Raw genomic sequence first — 22,240 nt, 5'->3', positions numbered from 1 at the left:
GAGGCTATTGAGCAAAGCTGCCCAAGATCCGGCTCTGGCAGCTACGATAGCACCATGCTCGGTGACGTATCAAGAAAAGGAAATAGTCGATTCATGCGCTGAATTTCATGAGAACAATATACAACCAGCATAACATCTACAGGCTCTTGCCCATGAACTTTCTCTTGGTGAAGCTCAACCAGAACTGTATAGATACGGTCAGTGACATATCTCGACATAAATATAAATAGAGATCCGACGTACCTTAGACGGGCCCTCTCCACCGGGGTATAATCTCGCATGTAGCCGTACAGCAATTTCCTGTCGCACCTGAGAAATGTATCTAACACGAAAGCATCAGTCTCGGACCAAAATGTATTATGTGGGTTGACGTACGCCCGCAGACTCTCCGCATCCTGGCGGTCGCGTGGGGGCTCAAAGGCCTGGTTAAGCGGGAAGGACACATCACCAGGGATAGCGAAGTTTTCAAGCGAAACATTAATCAGGGCCTAACAGTAAACAAAGCAGTCAGTACTTGTACTCCATAGTCCCTATTCGTTGGTGTCTACCTTCTCGGCTTCGCGGGCGCTCATTGTCGGCTTGACCTTCCCGAGGCACTCGCTGACGAAGAGGGTTCCATAGATGAGCATGCGATCGGCAGGACCATTGATCTCGAAGTTCCGGAACAGGACGTTGGCACGGAAGAGCGACAGAATCTCATCAACGCAGTCGTAGGATTCGTTGTCGGGGGCAACATCGATATCGGCAGTATTGGGGGGAAGCGCGGGCAAGGTGTATGCAGGACCACGGGTGCGAGTGCGCAGGGGCAAAATTGGGAAGTTTCCTGGCGCCGTATATGTCAATTATGGAATCTTGGGTCTACCGCGCATGGAGATGTGGGATGTTTTGGGGATGCAGCTATTGGCGGGGCATTCGTACCTATCACGGGGACATCGCGGTCCTCCAGGAAGATGGAGTGGTATGCCTGTGATTACGGTATTAGCTTGTGAGTTTATCAAATGTTCGCATAGCTACATACAGGCATTGTGAGGGTGGGTAGCGTTGGGATTGGAGTTGATGCGGAGTTTGGGTTAGGCAGTGAGGATGTCATTGGAGTGGAGCACGGAACACACCCCAGCTCTCCTTGATTTTCCGCCCCGAAGCTGCTGGGTCTCTTTACGCGCTACGCGTCCAGCTCGGCTTTTCGCGATCTCTCTTTTTTTCTTTGCAACCACAACGCAAGTTATTTGGGGTGAAAACCGATCTTTACACATAATGTCTGACTACGAGGATGAGATGGACGTGGATACGTCCAAGGATGTGCAGTTCAGCTCCGACAATGCTGCTGGAAAGAAGAGGACAGTGGCCGATCTGCCCGTTGAAGCACTGGACAATCTTCCATGGTAGGCAATGAAATCTTGACTTTGAAAAACCTGTCTAACTGCTGTGTCAGGGTTGAAAAATACCGCCCCGAGAGCCTGGACGAAGTCTCCGGTCACCAAGACATCCTCGCAACCATCAATCGTTTTGTCGAAGCCAATGTATGACCTTGCGCACATGGCTTATGATATTTTTTTCAATGGTGGATGCTAATAGCAACAATAGCGTCTCCCTCATCTCCTCCTCTATGGCCCTCCCGGAACTGGAAAGACCTCGACTGTTCTCGCCCTCGCTCGAAAGATATACGGAACCAAGAACATGCGACAGATGGTATTGGAGTTGAATGCCAGTGACGACCGTGGTATCGACGTTGTCCGAGAACAGATTAAAACCTTTGCCAGTATGTTGACTAGCATGTCAATCACAGATCCATATGCTGACAGGTACAGGCACAAAACAAATCTTCTCCATGGCACCCCAATCCGCAAATGCATCTCTCGCCGGTTTCAAATTGATTATTCTTGACGAAGCAGATGCCATGACATCCACCGCACAGATGGCTCTCCGTCGCATTATGGAGCGCTACACAGCCAACACCCGATTCTGTATCATTGCCAACTACACACACAAGCTCTCGCCCGCGTTGTTGTCACGTTGTACACGATTCCGATTTAGTCCTCTCAAGGAGGCCGATATTCGATCCCTTGTGGACACAGTTATTGAGAAGGAGGATATCAAGATCCAACCTGACGCAGTGGATAGTCTGGTCACCCTCAGCAAGGGAGATATGCGTCGGGCGCTGAACGTTCTTCAGGCCTGTCATGCAAGCAGTGCGTGGCTTACTATCCTAGCTTTTCTACTGGTTGTATACTGATTCTGCGATAGGCAAACCTCTTCCGATGCGCGATGCACCAAATGCCCCCGTGCCCGAACCCGAAATCATCACAAATACGACAATTTACGATTGCATTGCGGCCCCCCACCCGAGCGATATCCAAGAAATCATGTCCACCATTCTGAATACTAGCGATGTCACATCTTGCCTCAACACTGTCAATACCCTCAAAGCTACCAAGGGTCTCGCCCTGGCCGATATCCTGTCGGCTCTAGCCGATCAACTGCAGCAGCTTGAGGTGCCAGCGCAGACCCGCATCACCTGGTTGGAGGGTCTCGCCGAGATCGAATATCGACTATCTGGCGGTGGATCAGAGTCTATTCAGACCGGTGGGTTAGTAGGTGTGGTGCGCAATGGATGTGAATTGATGGGCGACAAGGGCGTTGCAATGACCTGAATGAATTTAGCAAGTAAAGAATGAAAGTAATACAATACCACGAGAACGAATTCAAGCATGAGTCTTTTTATCTGTTGGTTATAAGACCATGTCCATGTGCATTGGAGCGATGCAGATGCAGCCTTGCTGTCGCGCGTTAACCGAAGGGTCATTGTGATAAGTAGAGGCACCAAGACGGCAAAACTTGCCGATTCCAGTGTCTAATTCCCAACTTTCAACAAAAGGCGAAAGCGGGGGAGATTGGCCTGAGCATCAGGGTTTGAGATTCGAGAGGGCTAATCAGGGTCCAAGGGTCTTTCCCCACCGCGGGATCTAGACGTCTTATCGACTGAAATTAATTACCTAAAAGGTTACTGCATTTCCTCGGACTTGGCCTAGCTTGTAGCCTGCATTAGCTGCTTACTGGAACCAGATCAGGATAGTCCATGAGTGGTTGAAGCCGGGAGTCGCCGTTCACAATGACAATTAGACTTTACGCAACACTGCGATGCGGCACAGTCTTCAACCTGACCCGCATTCGCTTCCCCTCCAATCCTGCATGGTAATGCCAAAAATCGTACTAAGGAAAAGTATATAGCATTGCTGGGTCCTCCACTGATCTTGGTGGTCCCGGCTTTCTTTTCCGTACCAAAATTTTCGGCTTCACCATGCGTTCATCTATTCATCACGGCCTGCTCTTGGCCTCCCTCACTGCACCTGTTGTGTCTGCTGAGCGAGTGCTGGGTGCTTATATTTATGCGCGTCATGGTGATCGGACTGCTAAAATTCTCGGCAATACCCAACTAACTGATTTGGGTTATTACGAGGTCTTCGCGGCTGGATCTGTGTATCATGACCTCTATGTTGACTCGAGCTCGGATAAGCAGATCGAGGGAATCAGTGACCCCATCGTGAACGCCAAGCAGATCAATGCTAGTGCTCCCTCAGATGCGGTGCTGCAGAACTCGGCCACTGGTTTCCTGCAGGGTGTCTATCCTCCCGCTTCAACAGCGGCTAACACTACCCTTGGAAATGGTACCGTGGTCGACTCGCCATTGAATGGTTATCAGCTCATCCAGCTACAGACCACTGGTACGAGCAACAGCAACGAAGACTCCAGCTGGCTGCAGGGCTCCAGTGATTGCTCCAAGGCCACTGTGAGCAGCAACAACTACTATAGCTCCGATGCTTACAATGATGTCCTCAAGTCCAGCGCAAGCTTCTATGATTCTCTCACTCCTGTCTTGAACCGGACTTTCTCGGCTTCTGATATTAGCTTCGAGAATGCCTACACTATCTTCGACTATCTGAATGTGGGCTACATCCATAACACATCTGCGACCTTCCCTGGCAAGTCAGAGTACATGACCGACGCCAACCGCGTGCAGCTCATTTCGCTGGCTGGTACCCACGAGTGGAACCTGGCATACAATGCCTCCGACCCCGTCCGCGCGATCAGCGGTGCCGTTATTCTCGGCGAGATCATGTCCAGCTTTGACGAGATCATCGACTCGAAGGGCGCGAAGTCTATTCTGAACGTCCAGTTTGGATCATACGGAACTATAATGTCCTTCTTCGGTCTGATGCAGATGCCTGCTGCTTCGCCGGAATTCTACGGCATCCCAGACTATGCCTCGTCTATGGTCTTTGAGCTCGTGACCAATGCTACTGGCACCGACTTCCCCTCGAGCGATGAAATCAGCGTGCGCTTCGCATTCCACAATGGAACCATGACTGGCTCGGAGACGCCCACCGTCTACCCTATGTTTGGTCAATCCAGCGATGTTCTCTCCTACTCTGACTTCAGCACGCAGATGAAGAAGGTTGCTATTACTTCCACTACCCAGTGGTGTGATATGTGCGGCAACACTGATGGTAGCTGTGCAACTTCGAGCGCATCCAGCTCTACTACCAGCTCCTCGAGCACTGAGAGTTCTGGTGGAATTTCCCGGGCAGTGGCTGGTGTCATCGGCGCCATGGTCACTCTTGCTGTTATTCTTGGCTTGCAGGCTCTCTTCTTCCTGGTCGGTGGATTCCGCATCGCTAAGCGAAACAAGGGCGTTCCGGAAATGGTCACTACCTCTAGTGTGGAGGCAGACAAGAAGGCCTAAACTATGGCCATGGAATGTGTTATGAATATCGTTGCTTATCAACACTGTACAGAGATTCGCTAAGAACTCAATGCTAAACATGATTTATATTAATATAACATTTGTGCTGGTAAGCTATTAGTCGCTCGCTATTACTTGAATTAATGTCAGCATTCTCATGCCAGTCAAAAAAGGCATCCACTCCATAGTATATTCTTCAGACTCTTGCCAAAGATTTCACGGGATCTGCCCAAATTTAGTACTAGTATGCCCGTGTGAGTAAAAGGTCAAATTATATTCGAATGAAGTGCACATCACTATGGTGACTCGCAGTACCTCTTCATTTAGCTTCAGATCAGCACCACACACCGGATCTCAGGAGGCGGGTTTCTGATATTCTCGTCCCGCATGTTTGCCTTTTTACTTGATTTTTCGCTGCATGGCTATAAATACTACATGACTGAAGTCCCTTTGTCTTTCTCGGGCTCGAATGGCGTTTCAGTTCCCAGCAAGGATCCAGGCTGGAAAGAAGAGCCTTCGAACTGGAGAGTCAACCCTTATGGCCTAGCATTAGGTCCAGGTTATATTCGGATTGAAAAGTTTGGCCTACACCTAGCCTAGGTTATATTTTAGGTTAAGGCTCTAAGGCTTAAGTAAGGCTTTGCGGAAGTCTATACGTTATATAACTTTCTTGCTTCTGTCTTACTATACTAGATTCTCGGGCAACGCTTGGTGAGCGCCGATGGAATCTTATTATTTTAGTAAATATCTTCAACCATTAGATAACTAATATCTTAGTGCGGGATTGCCGTAACAAGTCCAGAGCTCTGACTACATGGCGTCTTCAATGCGGGGAAAATATGGGGCCCACATCTCGCATCGGAAATCCTGTGGAGGTTCAACTGCCGGGAAACCAAGAATGTAGATCTATACTCGGAAGTTCCGAGTCCTTGATTAAAACTAGTTTTTAAAGGGATCCCTTGCCATTGAGATATTCCTGCGTAACTATTTTCGTTCAATTCGTCGGATAACTTTTAAAATCTCCAACTTGTCTTGCTCTATCAACTACTATGAAGATCCCTAGATGCCTACATCATGGTTTGATGGCAACAGGGTGGCTTTTTAGCATCCCAAGAGTTGAGTCAATGCCATTGACGCAGGAACTCCGGGAACTCTGTTCTCGGAACTCAGTCACCATTGCTCAAAATTCGTCCTCGGCTTGGCCATGGCAGGAATTTGTTTCGTCCAGCGCACAACCGCCATATTTGGAAATCAATGCCACTGGCGAGGAGCTTGCACCAGGTCTGATACTTTTCGATCCCCAGACTGGAATCAATTCTCAATCCTACATCCCTGATAAAGCTCCCTTTATTATGACCGACGCCGGTGATCTCGTTTGGTCGGGGCCAATTACCCCAGATGCTTCAAACTTCCGTGTGCAAAGCTTGCACGGGGAGCCAGTTATCACTTACTGGGCCGGTAGTGGCGGTGCTGCAGACTCCAGCTCAGCATCACATGGTTATGGTCATATTGTTATCCACAACTCGTCGTACGACCAGATTGGGATTATTTGTCCAAAGTTAAACTTGACTCTTCCCCCCGGAACATCTGCCCCCTGCCAGGCAGATGTCCATGAATCTTTCATCACCGAAAACAATACAATGCTCATCACAGCTTACAATACAACCAAAGCTGATCTACGAGATATCGGTGGCCCTGAAGACGGGTGGGTTCTTGATCCTCTTGTGCTGGAGATCGATCTCCGCACATCCGAAATTCTTTTCTCTTGGAGCCCTCTTGCTCATGTGCCAATAAATGATACAAACCTCCCACTCAATGGCGCTGGAGTGAACTCCAGCAATCCATTCGACTTTTTCCACACCAATTCGATTCAGCCCTTCGAGGGCAATTATCTCATTAACAGTCGCAGCACCTGGAGCACATACTTGGTTGATATAAATGGGAATATCATATGGCAAATTGATGGTGAGACGGGAGGTGACTTCGGAAGTCTTCCTGAAGGGGGTCGCTTCGTAATTTTCCTCTCGTCTTCTTGATCGTTGAAGCTAGACTGACCATGAAGCTCGTTAGTCTTGGGAACATTTTGCTCGGATCGAACGCGCCTCTGATACCCAACTTCAGCTTAGGTACTTTGCAAACAACAACGGTGACATAACCACCGCAAATGCATCAGTCGGTCTCGAACTCCTCTTGACCGTTCCCCCAACCCTTGACCACCCACCCCAGCTACTCAAGAATCTCTCAGACCCACTGTACCCAGTGGTATCGCTAGCAATGGGATCCCACGATATCCTTTCCAATGGCAATCATTTCCTTGGCTATGGAATTCAGCCTGTGATGAAAGAGTTTGGGCCACAAAACCCTCAAGGTCACGACGTTCGTTGGTCAGCGCGATATGACTTTGATAATGGCGCTGCTAGTTATCGCACCTACAAAACCCCTTGGAGAGCTACACCGGCGAGCAAGCCCTCTCTCCGTATTAGGAAACCCGGCCAAAGTGGTTCTCCCGCTCATGGGTTGAATGGCATCGAGTGTGGCTCATCGGCGACCCGAGGCTATGTTACTTGGAATGGCGCAACTGATGTCAAATATTATGTTTTGTACACCGGAAATCACGCGCGCTCAATGACAGCTGTTGGCATAGTCAAGAAGCAAGGATTTGAGACGGAGTTCATCATTCCTGATAATGGAGGACATAATCTATTTATGGTGGGGGCAGTTGAGGATGATCATTTCGGAGTAATCAGGAGATCTGCGATTATGAAATTGTAAGGTCAAGAAGCCAGGGTTTGGGGATCCATCAGTTAATGGACACCTCATTGTCTTCGTTGGTTATAAGTCACCACAACATGGCTTGCGAAACTCATTTATATTCATCTATTATCATTCTATTCTCCCCACTCTCTAGTTGAAGCTCACCGGAAACATAAAGTAGCGCGACACAACCGTTGTTTAGCGTGCCCATATTGTTACGAAAACAATAACGGATGGCAGGAGCCAAAGAGCTTCGAATCCGGTCGAGCTGAGTGATAACACAGGCCCGGCCTTCCATCACCGGGAACAATGCGTTGCTACTCTTGAGTGAGATATCTTCTAGGGCGCCTGATGACTGTGTACACAGATTGATCGGTAGAGATCCGATTTGATCCCACTATCCGTACGAATGAGGGACTGCTGTCTCACTCACTGCCTATAACCCAATAGCATCGCGTTACCCTATGCTGATGAGTCTTGCACAGACCCATTGAAGACTAATATTATTATTGAAATACATTTCTCCTCCGTGGTTTGAAGTCGTTGCCGTATGGCTGCTCTCGTCGGAGTTGGCGAGGATATAATTTCAGGAGTATAAGAGAACACACGTGTGTTTATGAAGTCAGGGATTGCGGGGAGCTGTCCGCAGTAGTTGATTGACAGGTCCGGGTATTACATAATCTACGTGCTTCTTGATGAAAACATGCTCCAGTATACAATAATCATTGCGAGGCAGCGGTCATTTTGATATCTCCACCTGTAAGAGAAGGAACAGAACAGAATAGAACAATTGTGGAATGAATGCCGTCACTTCTAACAAGGGTGAGCAAAGTAAAAGATTCATCAGCCCCATACCCGCACACTTGCAAGTCCCTCCCCACTTCTTGACCACAAGAACCCAGTATTTCATCCGCCAGTCCCCAACAAACACTGGAATAAAAGCACACTTTGGAGGAAAACGCCAGCCTGAGAAATCAAAACCTTCTAAATGGATACTGGTGATACCTCTTTCACAAGCTTCGGCTTAGTTGTCCTCGACGAGATCCGCATCCCAAATCAAAAACCATTAACAAATATACTCGGAGGCTCAGGAGCACACGGTCAGCACTACATTGCTCACCATTGTATCTAACTAACAAGTGTTACAGCAACTCTAGGAGCGCGTCTATTTCTAGCTCCTCCTTTGAACCGTACCCTAGCATGGCCAATTCACATCGGGCATGACTTCCCAGGTTCCATTGCTGACTTGCTACAAAGCTGGGGAATTACATTGGTCATCAAGGAAGAACTGGATCAGCCTTCGACCCGAGGCTTATTGGAGTATAAAGATACTACTTTTGGACGTATGCGCCTCATTCTAACTGCATACCATGATAATCGCTGACGGGGATTTAACATTCAGCCAAAGATTTCAAATACACAACTCCTGTCCTAGCTGTCGATGAAAGTCATGCAGAGGGTTCCCGTATCCTGGCATCGAGGGTTTATCACTACCTTGCAACACCACGGGATATCATATCCCGTGTCTCGACTCTTCTTGCGATGCGGCATGAAGCCGGTATATCAAACCGACCACTAATAATATGGGAACCCTCTCCCCTGGCGTGCAGTCCGGATAATCTCCAAGATTGTCTAGAGGCAGCACGATACGTGGATATTCTCAGTCCCAATCATCTTGAGCTAGCGAAGCTGTTTTCACAGGCACCAGGTGCCGCTTTTTCCAAAAGTGGGATCGAGGAGTTGGTATTGAAATTCTTGGATAGCGGGGTTGGTCCAGATGGAACGGGCGTGGTCGTTGTCCGAGCTGGTGAGCATGGCTGTCTTGTCCAATCGGGGAACATTTCTCCTAAATGGCTGCCACCTTTCTATGATTCTGGCTTTGTGAGGAATAAAAAATTCTCCGGTAGTTGATCCGACTGGAGCTGGCAATGCGTTTTTGGGTGGGTATGGTGTGGGGTATATTCAGACGGGAGACGCTGTACATGCAGCTTGTTATGGGACTGTCGCTGCGTCGTTTGCTTTAGAGCAGATAGGTATGCCGGAGAAGGTAGATCAAGGTGACACCGAGTTGTGGAATGGGGTTAGTGTGAGAGCAAGACTACAAGAGTATATGTCTAGAGAAGAAGTCAAGAGCATCTACGCATAGAGAATATAATCGGATACAAGGATCATCGAGTAGATTACCGGAGCAAGTAAGGGCCCACTCTAGGGTGCGGGTGCGATATGGATCATATGAATATCGGATTTTCAAATCCAGCCTGATCCCCCAAACCACACATTGCCAGCCCGTATGAACAAAATAAACGCCATCCGTGATAACCTGGGATATCGCCTTCAAATCTCGCTATCTCCCATTCTTTTTTCCTTCCTTAGCCTTGGCTCTAAATCTACTTCATCACGCCTTTCTGCGCCGCTTCGTACTGCTTCCATGTTCGGTAGATTCACCAGGAGTCTCCGCTGCTGTTGCAGGACTGGTAGCTTCGCTATCAGTCAACTGCTCAATAACTCGGCCTGAATCCATGTTGCCAGATCCAGTATCACCACCATAACCAGTACCATCGAAGCCGTAGCTGTACTGGTCTGGCCCGTGGCCGCCGTCAAAGAGGTCACCATCACCAGGAATGTGTCCGAAGTCGAACAGATCATTGGTGTCTCCCTCGTCTTGGCCATGGCCCAAATGTTCGTGTGGGTTTCCTCCCAAATCGGTAGTTTGCGCAGTGGGGTCCAGATTTGAGAGTTTCCTGTCATGCTCTGTGTCTCCAATATCGGTAAAGTAGTCATTGTTGAATATCGTATCAAGGTCGAGTGGTGGAGGTGGAACGTTTCCATTACCATCTGGTCCCAGTCCTGGTATGGCACCAGTTGGGCTCAATGGCTGAAGAAGGTTGGTGAGGTTTTGGACAGATCTATCCTGCTCGGCTTGCATCTTGACTAAATTGTCGATTTCTTGGCGAGTGTTCGCGAGGCGGCCCGAATAGTTCGGAGGCATGGGTGGTGGGGTCGGAGTCATAAGAGCGTTGTTTGAAGAACCCGAGGCAGTGGGATCCGCCGTGTTGGCCTCATTGGCCATGAGACGAAGCATATCGGCGCGCTGATGAGCAGTAAGAGGCACATTTCCGCCAGATGTTTCGAGAGAGGATAGAACATTGGGAAAGTCCGAAAAGTTCGTCGCAAGGCCGTTCCTTGCATTGGAATTTTGGATAACGGACATGATGTCCTGCTGAGGGGAATTTGCGTCACTTGGTTGCCCTGGATGATCAGATTTGCTCTGCCGTGGGCTGTTATCGAAAACCTCCTCAACATGACCAGGTTTGCCAGCACTTGGCTGGCGAGCATGACCCCGAGATCTTGTCTCATAGGCTCCAGTTACCGCCGGGGAAATAGTAGAGGCACGGTCGTTGTCATCGACGATAGGGGGGCTTTCAAAAGCAGGGGTTGTTTCTTCATTGTCCTTTGCCCAGTAGGGCTAGCCAGTCCAGCCAAAGAACTCAAAGAAAAGTCATCGCCCACATCGACAATGTTTCCTTGGTCCCCGGAAATGGCTCCAGCAAAAGAATTTGCGATATTTTGGTTTGTGTCCTGTCCTTGCAAACTGCGGTTATAAACAGTAGCGAGGAATGTGAGTATGGCGTTGATTGAGTTCTCGTGCCGAGTATGTTGCTCCTGGAAATTGGCAGCTTGTGCATAGAGCTGCTCATGCTCCTTCCGTAGCCTGGTTATGGTACTTGAAATGATCTGTTGCTGTTGACGAATCGCTTGCAATTCTCGGTAGACTCCAGACAACTGATCTGATGGCATAGGAGTTTCTGTGAGGAGGGAAAGCTGTTGAGGTCTTGGCCGGCTCTCACGAGACGCAGGCACGCCATCTTCCCCATAATCTTCTATCTCGTTCTCATCCACGTCCTCTGTCTTCACCCGCGTTCCACCTTTACTCCCCTTGCTAGTGTGACCTGGTGTGTTTTTCGGCTTCTGGATCAACCAGAGCAAATCCGGGTGGCCACGTTTGAAGTAGGGGTTCGCATATTCACTCGGACTCTTGTTTTTTCGCTCGCTGGCGCGCATCGAGTTGTCGGAAAGGCCAACCTTCTTGTGGAATCCATACATGTTCAACTGTCGGACAAATGATGCGTAATTGTTGTGTTTGAAAAGCTCGGGAATCAGTGTCCTCGCAAACTCATCCTCGTCTAGCACAATAAAAGAATTGCCATCGTCGGACCATCGAATCAACTCCGTGTTTTTGGACTCATCAAGAAAACTTTGGAACGAATTAGCTCTTTCTTCAAATTATATGTAAGATCAATTCCTGCGACTGACCTGCTGAGTTTTTGCACGAAAGGGGGAATCTGTTTTCGCTTCGCTTGCGACTCTCTCTTCGCGGCTTGGGCCCGCGCATACAACTCCTCGAGGCTTTCACCCCATGCACCCGACTCTCCCGGATTTCCACTCGGATTGTGTTCCGAATAGGCTACGGGCGTTTGCTCGTACCCACGGTTGCGACTCACAAGCTGATTCGCCTGCTGGCGACGAGCAAGTTGGCTATTGTTGGCTGTTGCTGCAGCGGGCACATCCTGGGCATTTATATTTCCTTGGTGATATGCAGGGTTTTCGGCGTAAGAGGAGGCATTTACTGCATTAACGGCGGGGTTTTGCCCCCACTGTAAGAATTGGTCGTTGGATAGCTGAGAATTCGGATTCGCGGAAGAATAGTTGGGGACCGTGCCCATCTGTGGGTGCACTGCAGGAGTCGTTCCTGGGGCCGGCCGTTTTCGCGTCATGCCTTGAGAACTCATGATGGACCGATAGGTCCAAGCTGTTGATGGGTAGGGTATCGCAGGAGTGGGGTCGCTGGTAAATCTTTCGACTGGCGAGCAACGCGTCGAGAAAAGCGGATCAGATTTCAAGGATCTCGGTTTTTTTGTTTCGAGGGCAATTCAAGCTCCAAATTCAATTGATTGGGCGTGAATATCGTCCTAGGCGATTGAGTCACGCCAAAGGTCTGAGGGTGGAGTGAATCGGGCAAAAATCCGGCCGACGGTCGACAACGTAACCCAAAATTCGTCCGAGCGAATTGGATGAATGGTAGTGAATGTAGCGTATGCGGTACTTGCGTGTAGACAGACCGAGGCAGACCTAGGCACGGCGAAAGAAGATTTGAGTTAAATCCTACCTTGCGACCACAATCAGCGGGTGAAAGATAGGCATTCAAGACGATTCGAGGCACCAACCAAAGGGGGCAAGAAGGGCGCTCTGCTCCAGTCAGAGCAGTGACGGATGAGCGGTGATCCGAATGCGATCGGGGCGAAGGATGGAAAGGAGCGCAGGACAAGAAATCTTGCGCTGCGATCTTTCGCTAGACAATGAGGTCAATCCAGAGCGGAGTCAGCGCTGATTGGTGGGTCATGCTAAGTCATCACGGGCTATCAAAAGAAGAAACTTCCATGTCCAACAAAAGGAGTAAATTATTTTATAGCTGTTTCTGTCTTATCAGAGTACAGTACCAAGCATATCTGTTTTCTCGTTCTCTTCCAATTTCAGATCTGCTTAGCTTACATCCTAGCTTGTGGCATCATCGCCAACGAGTTCCTGGAAATTTTTCAGCAATGCCTGCCACTCAGCTGGCTGGTTCTGTGTAAACTCTTCCACCTTTTTCGGGCTAACCAAGTCCTCTGCCATGCGGGACTCATTCTTGGTGCCATTCAGTATAGTAATGTTACCAAGTCCCATCACGAGCGCATATAGCGCAGCTGCGGGGCTGATCTCCACGTAAGCAGCAAGTTTCTGCACAGGTCCTGATCGTAAAAGCTCTGGATTTGCAGTCAAAGTCCAGAAGCTTTGATAGATGATGTCTTTCTCGCGACAAAATGACCGGAGCGGAACATCATAAAGGGTATCCTCGTAAAATCGATTCTGCACAACTGCAGGTTTCACCTTGACCACAGGCAAGGTACAAAGAGCATGGAGCACCGGTAGAGGGCAGTTGGATATTCCCAAGTTGCGAATCCGATGGGGCACATAGGTCTCCAAAGCCTCCCATACCTCGACGGTTTGCTCAATAGTCCGCAACGGGCTATGAACGACCACTGTGTCAATGTAGGCTTCGTCCACGCTACTCGCATCAGCTGATGGTCGAAGATTGTATAAAGATGATTTGATTGATGCATGAACCTGCTCCGTCAGAGATGCATTGGCATCATACGGCATGTTATCCGGATCTTGAGCGGAGACCGGACTAAATTTGGTTTGCACCTGCATCGAATCAGCATCAATGTAGACAATAATACATTGAAAAAGGGGTCACCACTTACATAGAGGTCCTCTCGTCGCACCACCCCTTCCGCGATTGCCCTGCGAATTCCATCGCCGACTAATGGCTCCTGGTAGTGTCGCGGTTGAGCTGCTGTGTCGATGCCGCGGAAGCCGGCGTTGACCGCGGTGTAGACGAGATCGGCTGTCCGATCTTTCTTCCAGGCAGTCCCATAGAGGAAAACCGGGATGAAAGTCGGAGTGGAGTACTGGACGGGACGTAGGCAATATTTTTCCCACATTTTGGTCATCGCTCGAGCCATAGTGGGTGGAAATAGATCACATCTATAATTAACTTGCAAGGTGTTGCGGGGTCGCAGCTATTACTAAGATATGTTGCTATTGACAACGTGACGCCCTCGTCATTTTGAAAGCGTGTAGAGACCAAGTGAGTAGAACCCAATTTAGATTCTATGAAGCTCTGTTCTGTTATGATCCACAAAAAGAAATCTCATTAGACAAACCGCTAGCCCTGCAAGATTCATTTAGCCGGGGGACTCAGCCCCAATACGAGCACATGTTGGGCCCACATTGGATACGTCGGTCGCTCTATGCAGTAGAATTTACACTAGCTTAGTATACCCTTAAGAAACGCGGAAGCCTAGAAAGTGCTTTCACCTTTGCTATTTATATAGCCATTCATCGTGGGGCAAATTGATTCGGTTCCCGGCATTATGCAGGGATACCCACACCCTTCTTCAAGGCTATTTTGGCTGTATGATCTCCCGACTCAAGCTAACCCCAAAGACCATTTCAATTTCACGGAATTCCAAGAATCTACAATCTAGGTCGCGGCGCTCAGTAGGATTCAAAAATAAAACTTCACAATTGGCGAGCCAAAGCCAAGTAATAGTTAGCAGCCCCGCAGCGTGGCTTAGACAGCATGTTTTCTGGGCATGTTGCTTGGCAGAAGGGTCCTTTGTAGGTCATTAACTATGCTCTGATGGATAGATTGGGTGCCTGTCAGTAGATCAAGATTGGGTAGCATTATAATCCTAGAATTGTGACTCGACACAGCCACTGCAGGCTAGTCACTAGTGCAGAATGCAACAGCGGAATACTTGAGGGCCCGCATATATCAATGAACCATCTCCAGAGATGTCTTGGCTGATGCCATTCTGGAACAGGCAGCTCCTTTCCCTCTGTCAACATTGGTTCTCTACTTCTGGGCAGTGGAGAGTTATCTCCTTCTATAGATATCGCTTTCATAGTTGACGGTGAAGATCTGTAGGACCTGCAGGGCTCGGGAATACAATTCCCACTTACAGAATGGATGAGAAGAGTCCGCTGCTGTGAGTGGGCAGCAGACTCGTTGGCGAGCTCTTCTGATCGACAGGGTCCAACTAGGATGTCATTTATAGAAACAAAAGCATCTATACTGGACAACACCAGCAGCAACATATAAAGATGTAGTTTTTCCTGTCGATATCGATCAATCCAGCATCAAGACAAAATACATCTCATTCAAAGAAGAATCAAAATATCGAACCCAGTATCCCTTCAATCAGGCACCATGCGTTCTCAGCAACTTCTTGCGCTCTGCGGCCTTGTGCTTGCCAGCCCTCTCGCTATTGCGGCCAAATTGGAGCATGATGATGTCCCCAACCGCTGCTGGGATGCCTGTGGTCCTGTTGTGGGCATCTCAGAGAGTTGTGATGCACAGCATGACAATGACTCTGCCGAGTTGCAGTGCATTTGCAATTGGGCACCGGCGAAGACGCAAATTCCACTCTGTGCGGCTTGTATCACCCAGTACAGGGACGAAAACGATGATGATCACGACCACGACCATGATGACGATGACGACGACGACGACGACGACGACGATGATGATGATGACGATGACAATGGTATGTAGAAACGTTGATTGTAACAGTTGAGTCCCATACTCATATCTATCAGATGCTCTCGATATCGTCCGCTCTTGCTCCTTCAGCACGACGACTTACAATGCTGCTGCTGCCACTACCTTGAATGCTTCGGCCACCAGCACTGAAACTGCTGCATCAGCTGCCACCACTACAGATAGTGCAGCCTCTGGAAGTGGCTCTCAGGGCTCCTCTACTACCTCTTCTGGAGGCTCTGCTTCTTCTCCAACTGCCACAACTGACGCAGCTGCTGGCATCAACGCACCTGGAGCTTTGTACTTGGCCGGTCTTATGGGAATGCTGCCTTTAGCTTGGCTTTAAGCAGCATTCACTGCTTGCTCGGCTCTGTTGAAAGTGAGGTTTCAAGATCAAGACAAGAAGGTACAATTTGGGTTACATGACATTTGGTTTTCATGCTTTTACGTGTTTTGAATGACTCTCCTTAAATTTGCAACAATTCATCTACATTTCGTGATATCAGATTAAGAAGGGAGTATGTCTCCCATTTCCTTTCCATTTCCACTTTGTTTCCAATTTGTAGATTTCAATAAATGAAATGAGAATGTACACCCTTCTCAGCTCATCCCCGCCTGGTAGAGACGTGTTCGGATGTTATGTGCGTCTACAGGGTCAATCGGTCGCGCATGGTCGTAGCCAGGTCAGCCTCATTAACCGCAGCCTACAGTTCCAGATATCCTGGTGCGTAAAATCAATGTCCTCCACTCACCCATCCGTCGCCCCATCGGATCGATCTCAAAAAGAGACTCTCGACGTGCCTTAGCCCCTTTAGAGTGATACAAGTTAACCCGAAAGATGAAGTGAGTTTAACGACAAACTGTAGTGGACAAAGGAGACCAAAATCGCCAAGTAGACCCGGAGAAATAGGCCCCAATAGGGTCTCTAGGCAGAAAGAGTCCGTTGGGTTCATTATGCTAGCCTATAGGTAAGTTGCAAAACAATCTGCATTAAACTGCACCAAACTTCCAAAAACCGAGTAAACCGAGTAAGGCTAGAAAATGTTCCTTTCAGCAGCAGTTTTTGTATTCTGGGCAAGATTGGTATACATTCGCCATGTTGCCAAGGTCAATCATTCCAGACTGCGGTTCCGCTTTGGCGGCCAACTGGCTAACATGCTTACCGAGTACACCCGAGCTCGGGAGGTGAGGGGCAAGCTTGGAAGAATCCTCCATCAGGAGTATACTTCACTTCTCCTTCTTTGTTCAATATCAACTCTACGGTTAATCGCAAAAATGAGTCTCGCTAGTAAATAAAACCCATCTCATCTTATTGACGTCACCCGTCTTACCATTGCATGCAGCTTTCATCCAAGGTGGCGAATACGAAACCGCCTCATCAGAAGTGATGAACTCAGATATACAGACTGAGCTTGATGCGAAATTGGTTGCCAAGCACCTTGTATACCAAGCAGTCCTGGGATATGGAAAGGTCTGCGATAAGCGAGGTATAGATTTATTTCCAAGATCAAGACAAGAGATGATGCTGATATATAACAGGCAAACCTTCCTCGCCTGAGCAGGCAAAACAGCTGATGTTGGTGTTCACAAATGCCATTCTCGAGGACATGGTCAAACGGGGTGTGAAGGTCAATGATCAAGAAGAAACGAAACGCGAGGTCGAGAAAATGTCAGAACAGGTATTAAAAGATTCTGGCGAGTATCAATGAACTCGTATGAGGTCTTGATTCTGGAAGGGATTATCTATGACATTGAATAGTGGTTGAGACTTATAAAGATCATGTATTGAATTTTTCGTCCCGCGAGATATATTTTATTCTTCTTGCCCCTCGAGCCTCAACATTTGCGCGCTCGAAATATTACCACTCGCAAAGACCACAAGGACAGCAGCATATCTTTTCCTTGAAGTCAGCCATGTTCGTATGTTTATATAATTTGCTAATCAGGGCCCTGGAAGTAAAACAACCTTGGGAATGGTGGAACATGACTTACGCAGCAGTAGCGTTAAATATCTCCTCTCGGTCTGCATTCGTCATCAAGCCAATACTCAGGGCAAACGTAGCAGTAAACATCGCGATCAAGCCGAGCTTTACAGCATCATTGGTGGCAAAGTAGAGACCTACACTTGAGCCAATTAAAAGAGAAGCTGCGAGTCGAATGTTTAGTATAGCGACTGCACTGGAGATCGATTCCTCTTTATACCGTCCGATACGGTGAAAGCCGTCTCGAGGAAACTCTTCCTGTGAGACTGTCACTGATGGTCCACAATGTCGTTTTAGAAGGATAGACTAATAAACAGCTTTCGGTAATTCATTTAAGAACCACCAGATCATCCCGATATCATGCTGATCTCAATAAAATGTGCTCGGCATCTTGCCTTGGAGATCAATCATTATTAGGAAATCCGACTTCACGTTGAATGGGAGACGGAAGCACAGCGTGGACTCCGGGGGTTGTGCAAGACGTACCATGGAGCGTGAGAGGGAAAGACATTTGATGCGACTTTCATTTGCTCGACTCACTCTGCGCTTGTGTTATATTGAGCAACGATCATCTCTTCGACGTCAATGCCTTTTCCGACACCGATGCAAGTGTATAAAAGTATTACAACTTTGCAATATTCGTCTCATTGGTCCAATATGCAGAGAATTTAGGTTAACTAGAGGAGGAGTACCTGAGTGATAGTCAGTCCTTGTTGACTTATGCCCCCAGGGAAATGTGCTCTAAAAACATGAATCGATTAATTCTACGGACGCGTTCAGACCAGAGAAGGTTCAACGCGAGCTCGCAAGACGAGATCATATACGTGATGTGACTTTATCAGACGAGCAGCGGAGCGAAGCTATATTAAAGGAGAATGAGAGGCGACGTCGATGGGAAGACTTGAGAGCATCTCACTCGCGGAGATTACAGTCTTGAATGACGAACGTCCAGCCATTAAAAGGACATCCTGGGGCTAGTGTCCCAGTCGCTTTTTAAGGGACTCCTATAGCTAAGGCCCCTAGGAAAGATAAGTTGGGGAGAAGACTCAGAGCATCTCTGTGTCGTGATTTAACATAGAAAGCCATGTCAGCATCCGTGTAAAATAACCATGCCCATTTGTACATAGGGATATATATTTGTTCATCACGATGGTCTAAATACAGAAAGTGTCACATTATATTTACAGATCGCATATTATCCGTGGCGGATTAGATGTCGTCTTTAGGTGAGTCCGTGGACGGGTGGCCTCTCGACCTTTGTATTCTTCTGGGGATCGGCCACTGGTAAGTCGTCGGGTTCTGAGTCGTCCCAAGGACCGTCGAAGTCAAAGTCCTCAAAAGTTGAGTCTTCGTTCTCATCCTCATTGGCGTCCTGTTTGACGTTCTCTTTGGAATTTTCCGTTTTGACGTCTTGCTGTTGGTCTTCTTCTTTCTCCTCATCCCCTTCCTCATTCTCGTCAAGTGACTCTCCAGGCAAGTCGAAGCCTTCGTCCCAGTCATCATCAACTGGCTCTCCGGGCAAGTCAAAGCCTTCAAAGAAGTCGTCATCATTCTTCATGTTCCTGAACGGGTTGTCCGAGATGTAATCAGGAATGAGCGGCTCTATATATTCCATATCATATACATCCGAGTAGCACTGTGCTTTGCTAGGGCATCTACAGAAACCGTCAGCAACTCCATCAGTAATTTCAATCAAGAAATAACTCACGATACGGGATCCTGCCCGAAAATAATATGCCACAGATACTCAAACACGCGGCCACTGGTCTCATCATCGAGTTGCGTGTCCATCAACCAGCGATAGTAGTGCTCATAGTCGCTCAGCGGCCGAGCAAGCACTTGTTCTCTTGTGACAGCGAATTGCGCACAACAAGGTGTTCCAATCACCTCTGGGATATCAGTGTTATTGAAAATCTTGATCCAAGCTCCTGCAAAGGCGATTTCCGTTGTCCGTCCTGCTAATTGTCGGAATGGGTAGACTTCATCTGGACATCCTGGACTCCAGTCACAACGCAGGTTGGTATATCCGACTCGGCGGACGTAGTCAAGTTGTAATCGCTGCACCGTCAAGGAATTATCTTGTTCATCGAATTCGACGTGCTCGGCCCAGCGATGGGCGTGTAGGAAGACCATGTATTGAGGTAGGTTGTCGTAATGGTCTATGATATATGTGAGATAGACGTTACTCTCTTTGCCTTTATTTTCGGCGACATGGTATTCGGATTCGGGTTCGTCGATGACATAGACTGCGTTCGGCCACCTGTCATTGCAAATATTAGTTTTGCTCCGAAGGTTGCAGGATCTCGAAAGGCTTTGTCGCACAAAGCCAAAATAGAGATCAATTCGAATTTTAGTGCTTACTCTGGTAGTTCCTCTTCCAACCAATCGGAATCTTCCCAAGACATTCTCCCCAACACAACAATGCGATCCGTCAACTTCGGTACCGGCGGTTTAGGTGTAGCTTTCGGCTTCGGCGGTGGTTGATTATGTCCATATCTCGAACCGAGTTCATAATCCAATGTATCTAGGTAATCATCCGAAAACAAATCATCATAGAAATATGAGCCAGGAACCTCAACGGGAATCGTCTCCGGTTCAAATTGTTTCGGTGTGACTGGCGGCCCAGTTGGTTCCAAAAATCTCTGGGTCTTTGAAGTACTAATTGACGTTGAAGAAACCCGCGACACAGCCACGGAACTAGAAGTAGCTTCTTCCGCAGCCGCAACGTCGTCGCCCGAGACCAGCTCGATATGGGTGCCCGCACGGTCGAGAATAAATTCAGGCACCGGCACGCGGCTTGCGCTGCGGTCAGTCTGCCATTGCTCGTCGATTGAAGAGAGGTGATTCTTCACAAGGAAGATAGTGAAGACCAGTGCGACGGCGATGGCCACGCGAAATGTTAGCCTCATGTCGACACTGGGGTTCTTTTAGAAAAGCCAAGAGGGAAACGGAGTACTTTAAAGGGTGCGCCGCTTTTCTAGGCACTTTGGATCGGCCCCACTATACTACGTCTGCATCCCGACGCCTCAGCCGCACATAATCGTTTGCGATGATTTCGGCTTGCACGGGATAGCGAAAAAAGATGCAGAGGTAGATCGTGACGATACTCGCGACACTCGGTATGTCAGCTAGATGATAAAGTCATGGAAATAATGGAGTTTAAGGATATGTACAGGGTCTTTAGACCCCGTTCTCATTGCGACGTGGGGTGGGGCCAAGCTTCGTCAGCCATTCGTGCGCGTCACTCTTCTGGCCCGTTTCAGGCCTCTTCTCTGTCACAACTGACATGCTATTGGTAGGCCATCTGCCGTATTGGGCCCTTCTTCGGCTATTTTGGGGTCCAGACGTCAATATCAATCGATATGAAGCATTGATGAGATGCGACCCCGCGAATTAGACATTTGTCTTGACAGCTGCCTGGAATTTGATGTTCGCGTGCTCTGGTCCGATCGGCGAAACTTTGTTTCGCTCAGGAACAAAAGGCAATTCTACTACGGAATACTTGCAATCATCAGGTTGACATCATGCATTATGCATCATGACAAGATTTTAGACCGGAGTCCGTGGCTTCCCCAAGCCTTTACTAGTCACCACTATAGCATTGGCGCTTTAAGTTATGCCGGTATACGTAGACCATGCATAAGCGATCCATTTATTGAGCCTATAATGGCGCTGATCTACACCACGAGGCTGGCCTATTGGACGACTCACGCTAATGAAGGTTAAAGTACAGTTTCCAATAGAAATAAATACTTGGCAGATATGAACACTTGACTCGCTTCCTATCTCTCATGACCAAGTTCTCCTCAAGGCCACATCCCGCCGTCTGCGAAGGAATTATTGCCAGAAGCCAGTTGGGTGATGCTCCCTCTACTAATCCATTTTCTTACTTGTCATTAGTCAGGACCCGACTACTTCCTGCAGGAAAACGTGACTTGAACTCGATTGGCCTATACCCGTGCAAGCACCTTGGACTACAAACCTCTTAACTACAAGCCTATTTGTCCACTCTATAGCCTCGACCTCGATCTCGACAAGGCGACCAAGCCACCGATACAGCTGCTCAGGATCGATCTGATAATCCAGTCCACTACTGGGCCACCAAACCTACCAGACAAGGCTGGCACTCAAATTTGGAAGTGACCAAAGCTTTTGGACTCAAAGCTTAGGATGATCATCCAGCAAACGGGCGAATTTTCTGGAAAATTAACTGAAGACAGCTTAGTCGCCTACTGAGTATCGCCGTCTACTCCACTTTGGCGAGCACGGGGCTTTTTACCCCTGGCCGTCCTTTTTCTCCTGACGTGAACCTTCAGTCCACCACAATTGTCCGGCCTTACCCACTAAGCCTTGAAGCTATTTACTTGGTCAAGGTCCTATAATAGTAACACGAAACTGGAATTGTTCTGAGCGGAGCCTTGGATCATTTCAGGAATGGTCGGCCGACGCTCGTATATCGGTGGCAGCTAGAAGGGATCGTCGTTCCAGAACAAAAAAGGGGGTGGAGGCTCATCAATGGATTCATGGAGAGGACTTCATGCCACAAGAGGGGAGTGGCGAGGAAAAAGCAATCAATGATCAATGGCCTCAGAGACATGAAGCTCTCCGAGCTCAACC

The 22,240-nt window shown here is 48.4% G+C and overlaps 9 protein-coding genes across 9 annotated transcripts; 5 read left to right on the top strand and 4 right to left on the bottom strand.

Annotated features, from left to right (window-relative positions):
* Positions 1-136: 136 nt before the first annotated feature.
* N7503_011755 (actin-related protein 2/3 complex subunit 3) lies at positions 137-1,024 on the bottom strand (the record flags this gene model as incomplete). The annotated part of the gene is made up of 6 exons (XM_057071301.1): positions 137-184; positions 244-322; positions 376-488; positions 549-823; positions 919-964; positions 1,019-1,024. The coding sequence occupies 6 exons, from the start codon at positions 1,022-1,024 to the stop codon at positions 137-139; spliced, it is 567 nt and encodes a 188-aa protein (XP_056917912.1).
* Positions 1,025-1,254: 230 nt separating this feature from the next.
* On the top strand, positions 1,255-2,651 carry N7503_011754 (replication factor C subunit 3; the record flags this gene model as incomplete). Its single annotated transcript, XM_057071300.1, has 5 exons — positions 1,255-1,382; positions 1,433-1,520; positions 1,585-1,759; positions 1,809-2,189; positions 2,245-2,651. The coding sequence occupies 5 exons, from the start codon at positions 1,255-1,257 to the stop codon at positions 2,649-2,651; spliced, it is 1,179 nt and encodes a 392-aa protein (XP_056917911.1).
* Positions 2,652-3,298: 647 nt separating this feature from the next.
* N7503_011753 (uncharacterized protein) lies at positions 3,299-4,741 on the top strand (the record flags this gene model as incomplete). Its single annotated transcript, XM_057071299.1, has 1 exon — positions 3,299-4,741. The coding sequence occupies one exon, from the start codon at positions 3,299-3,301 to the stop codon at positions 4,739-4,741; it is 1,443 nt and encodes a 480-aa protein (XP_056917910.1).
* Positions 4,742-5,865: 1,124 nt separating this feature from the next.
* On the top strand, positions 5,866-7,513 carry N7503_011752 (arylsulfotransferase family protein; the record flags this gene model as incomplete). Its single annotated transcript, XM_057071298.1, has 2 exons — positions 5,866-6,753; positions 6,812-7,513. 2 exons carry the CDS (start codon positions 5,866-5,868, stop codon positions 7,511-7,513), a joined length of 1,590 nt encoding a protein of 529 aa, XP_056917909.1.
* A 2,377-nt stretch (positions 7,514-9,890) lies between these two features.
* N7503_011751 (heat shock factor family protein) lies at positions 9,891-12,285 on the bottom strand (the record flags this gene model as incomplete). The annotated part of the gene is made up of 3 exons (XM_057071297.1): positions 9,891-10,961; positions 11,006-11,750; positions 11,810-12,285. The coding sequence occupies 3 exons, from the start codon at positions 12,283-12,285 to the stop codon at positions 9,891-9,893; spliced, it is 2,292 nt and encodes a 763-aa protein (XP_056917908.1).
* Positions 12,286-13,034: 749 nt separating this feature from the next.
* Positions 13,035-14,137, bottom strand: N7503_011750 (putative aldo-keto reductase (AKR)). Its single transcript, XM_057071296.1, has 2 exons — positions 13,801-14,137; positions 13,035-13,741 (listed from the first exon to the last, which is right to left on the bottom strand). Exons 1-2 carry the CDS (start codon positions 14,059-14,061, stop codon positions 13,049-13,051), a joined length of 954 nt encoding a protein of 317 aa, XP_056917907.1. The 5' UTR covers positions 14,062-14,137; the 3' UTR covers positions 13,035-13,048.
* A 1,174-nt stretch (positions 14,138-15,311) lies between these two features.
* On the top strand, positions 15,312-15,987 carry N7503_011749 (putative GPI anchored protein; the record flags this gene model as incomplete). The annotated part of the gene is made up of 2 exons (XM_057071295.1): positions 15,312-15,648; positions 15,701-15,987. The coding sequence occupies 2 exons, from the start codon at positions 15,312-15,314 to the stop codon at positions 15,985-15,987; spliced, it is 624 nt and encodes a 207-aa protein (XP_056917906.1).
* Positions 15,988-16,916: 929 nt separating this feature from the next.
* On the top strand, positions 16,917-17,350 carry N7503_011748 (uncharacterized protein; the record flags this gene model as incomplete). The annotated part of the gene is made up of 3 exons (XM_057071294.1): positions 16,917-16,929; positions 16,985-17,128; positions 17,181-17,350. The coding sequence occupies 3 exons, from the start codon at positions 16,917-16,919 to the stop codon at positions 17,348-17,350; spliced, it is 327 nt and encodes a 108-aa protein (XP_056917905.1).
* Positions 17,351-18,845: 1,495 nt separating this feature from the next.
* On the bottom strand, positions 18,846-20,532 carry N7503_011747 (DUF3431 domain-containing protein; the record flags this gene model as incomplete). The annotated part of the gene is made up of 3 exons (XM_057071293.1): positions 18,846-19,278; positions 19,332-19,883; positions 19,985-20,532. 3 exons carry the CDS (start codon positions 20,530-20,532, stop codon positions 18,846-18,848), a joined length of 1,533 nt encoding a protein of 510 aa, XP_056917904.1.
* Between the last annotated feature and the right edge of the window lie 1,708 nt (positions 20,533-22,240).

Source organism: Penicillium pulvis, assembly GCF_028828015.1.
Source record: "Penicillium pulvis strain IBT 33274 chromosome Unknown scaffold_8_segment0_segment0, whole genome shotgun sequence".
Classification (NCBI taxonomy): domain Eukaryota; kingdom Fungi; phylum Ascomycota; class Eurotiomycetes; order Eurotiales; family Aspergillaceae; genus Penicillium; species Penicillium pulvis.
Note: the sequence above shows the minus strand (reverse complement) of the source record. Positions and strands in the feature narration are given on the sequence as shown.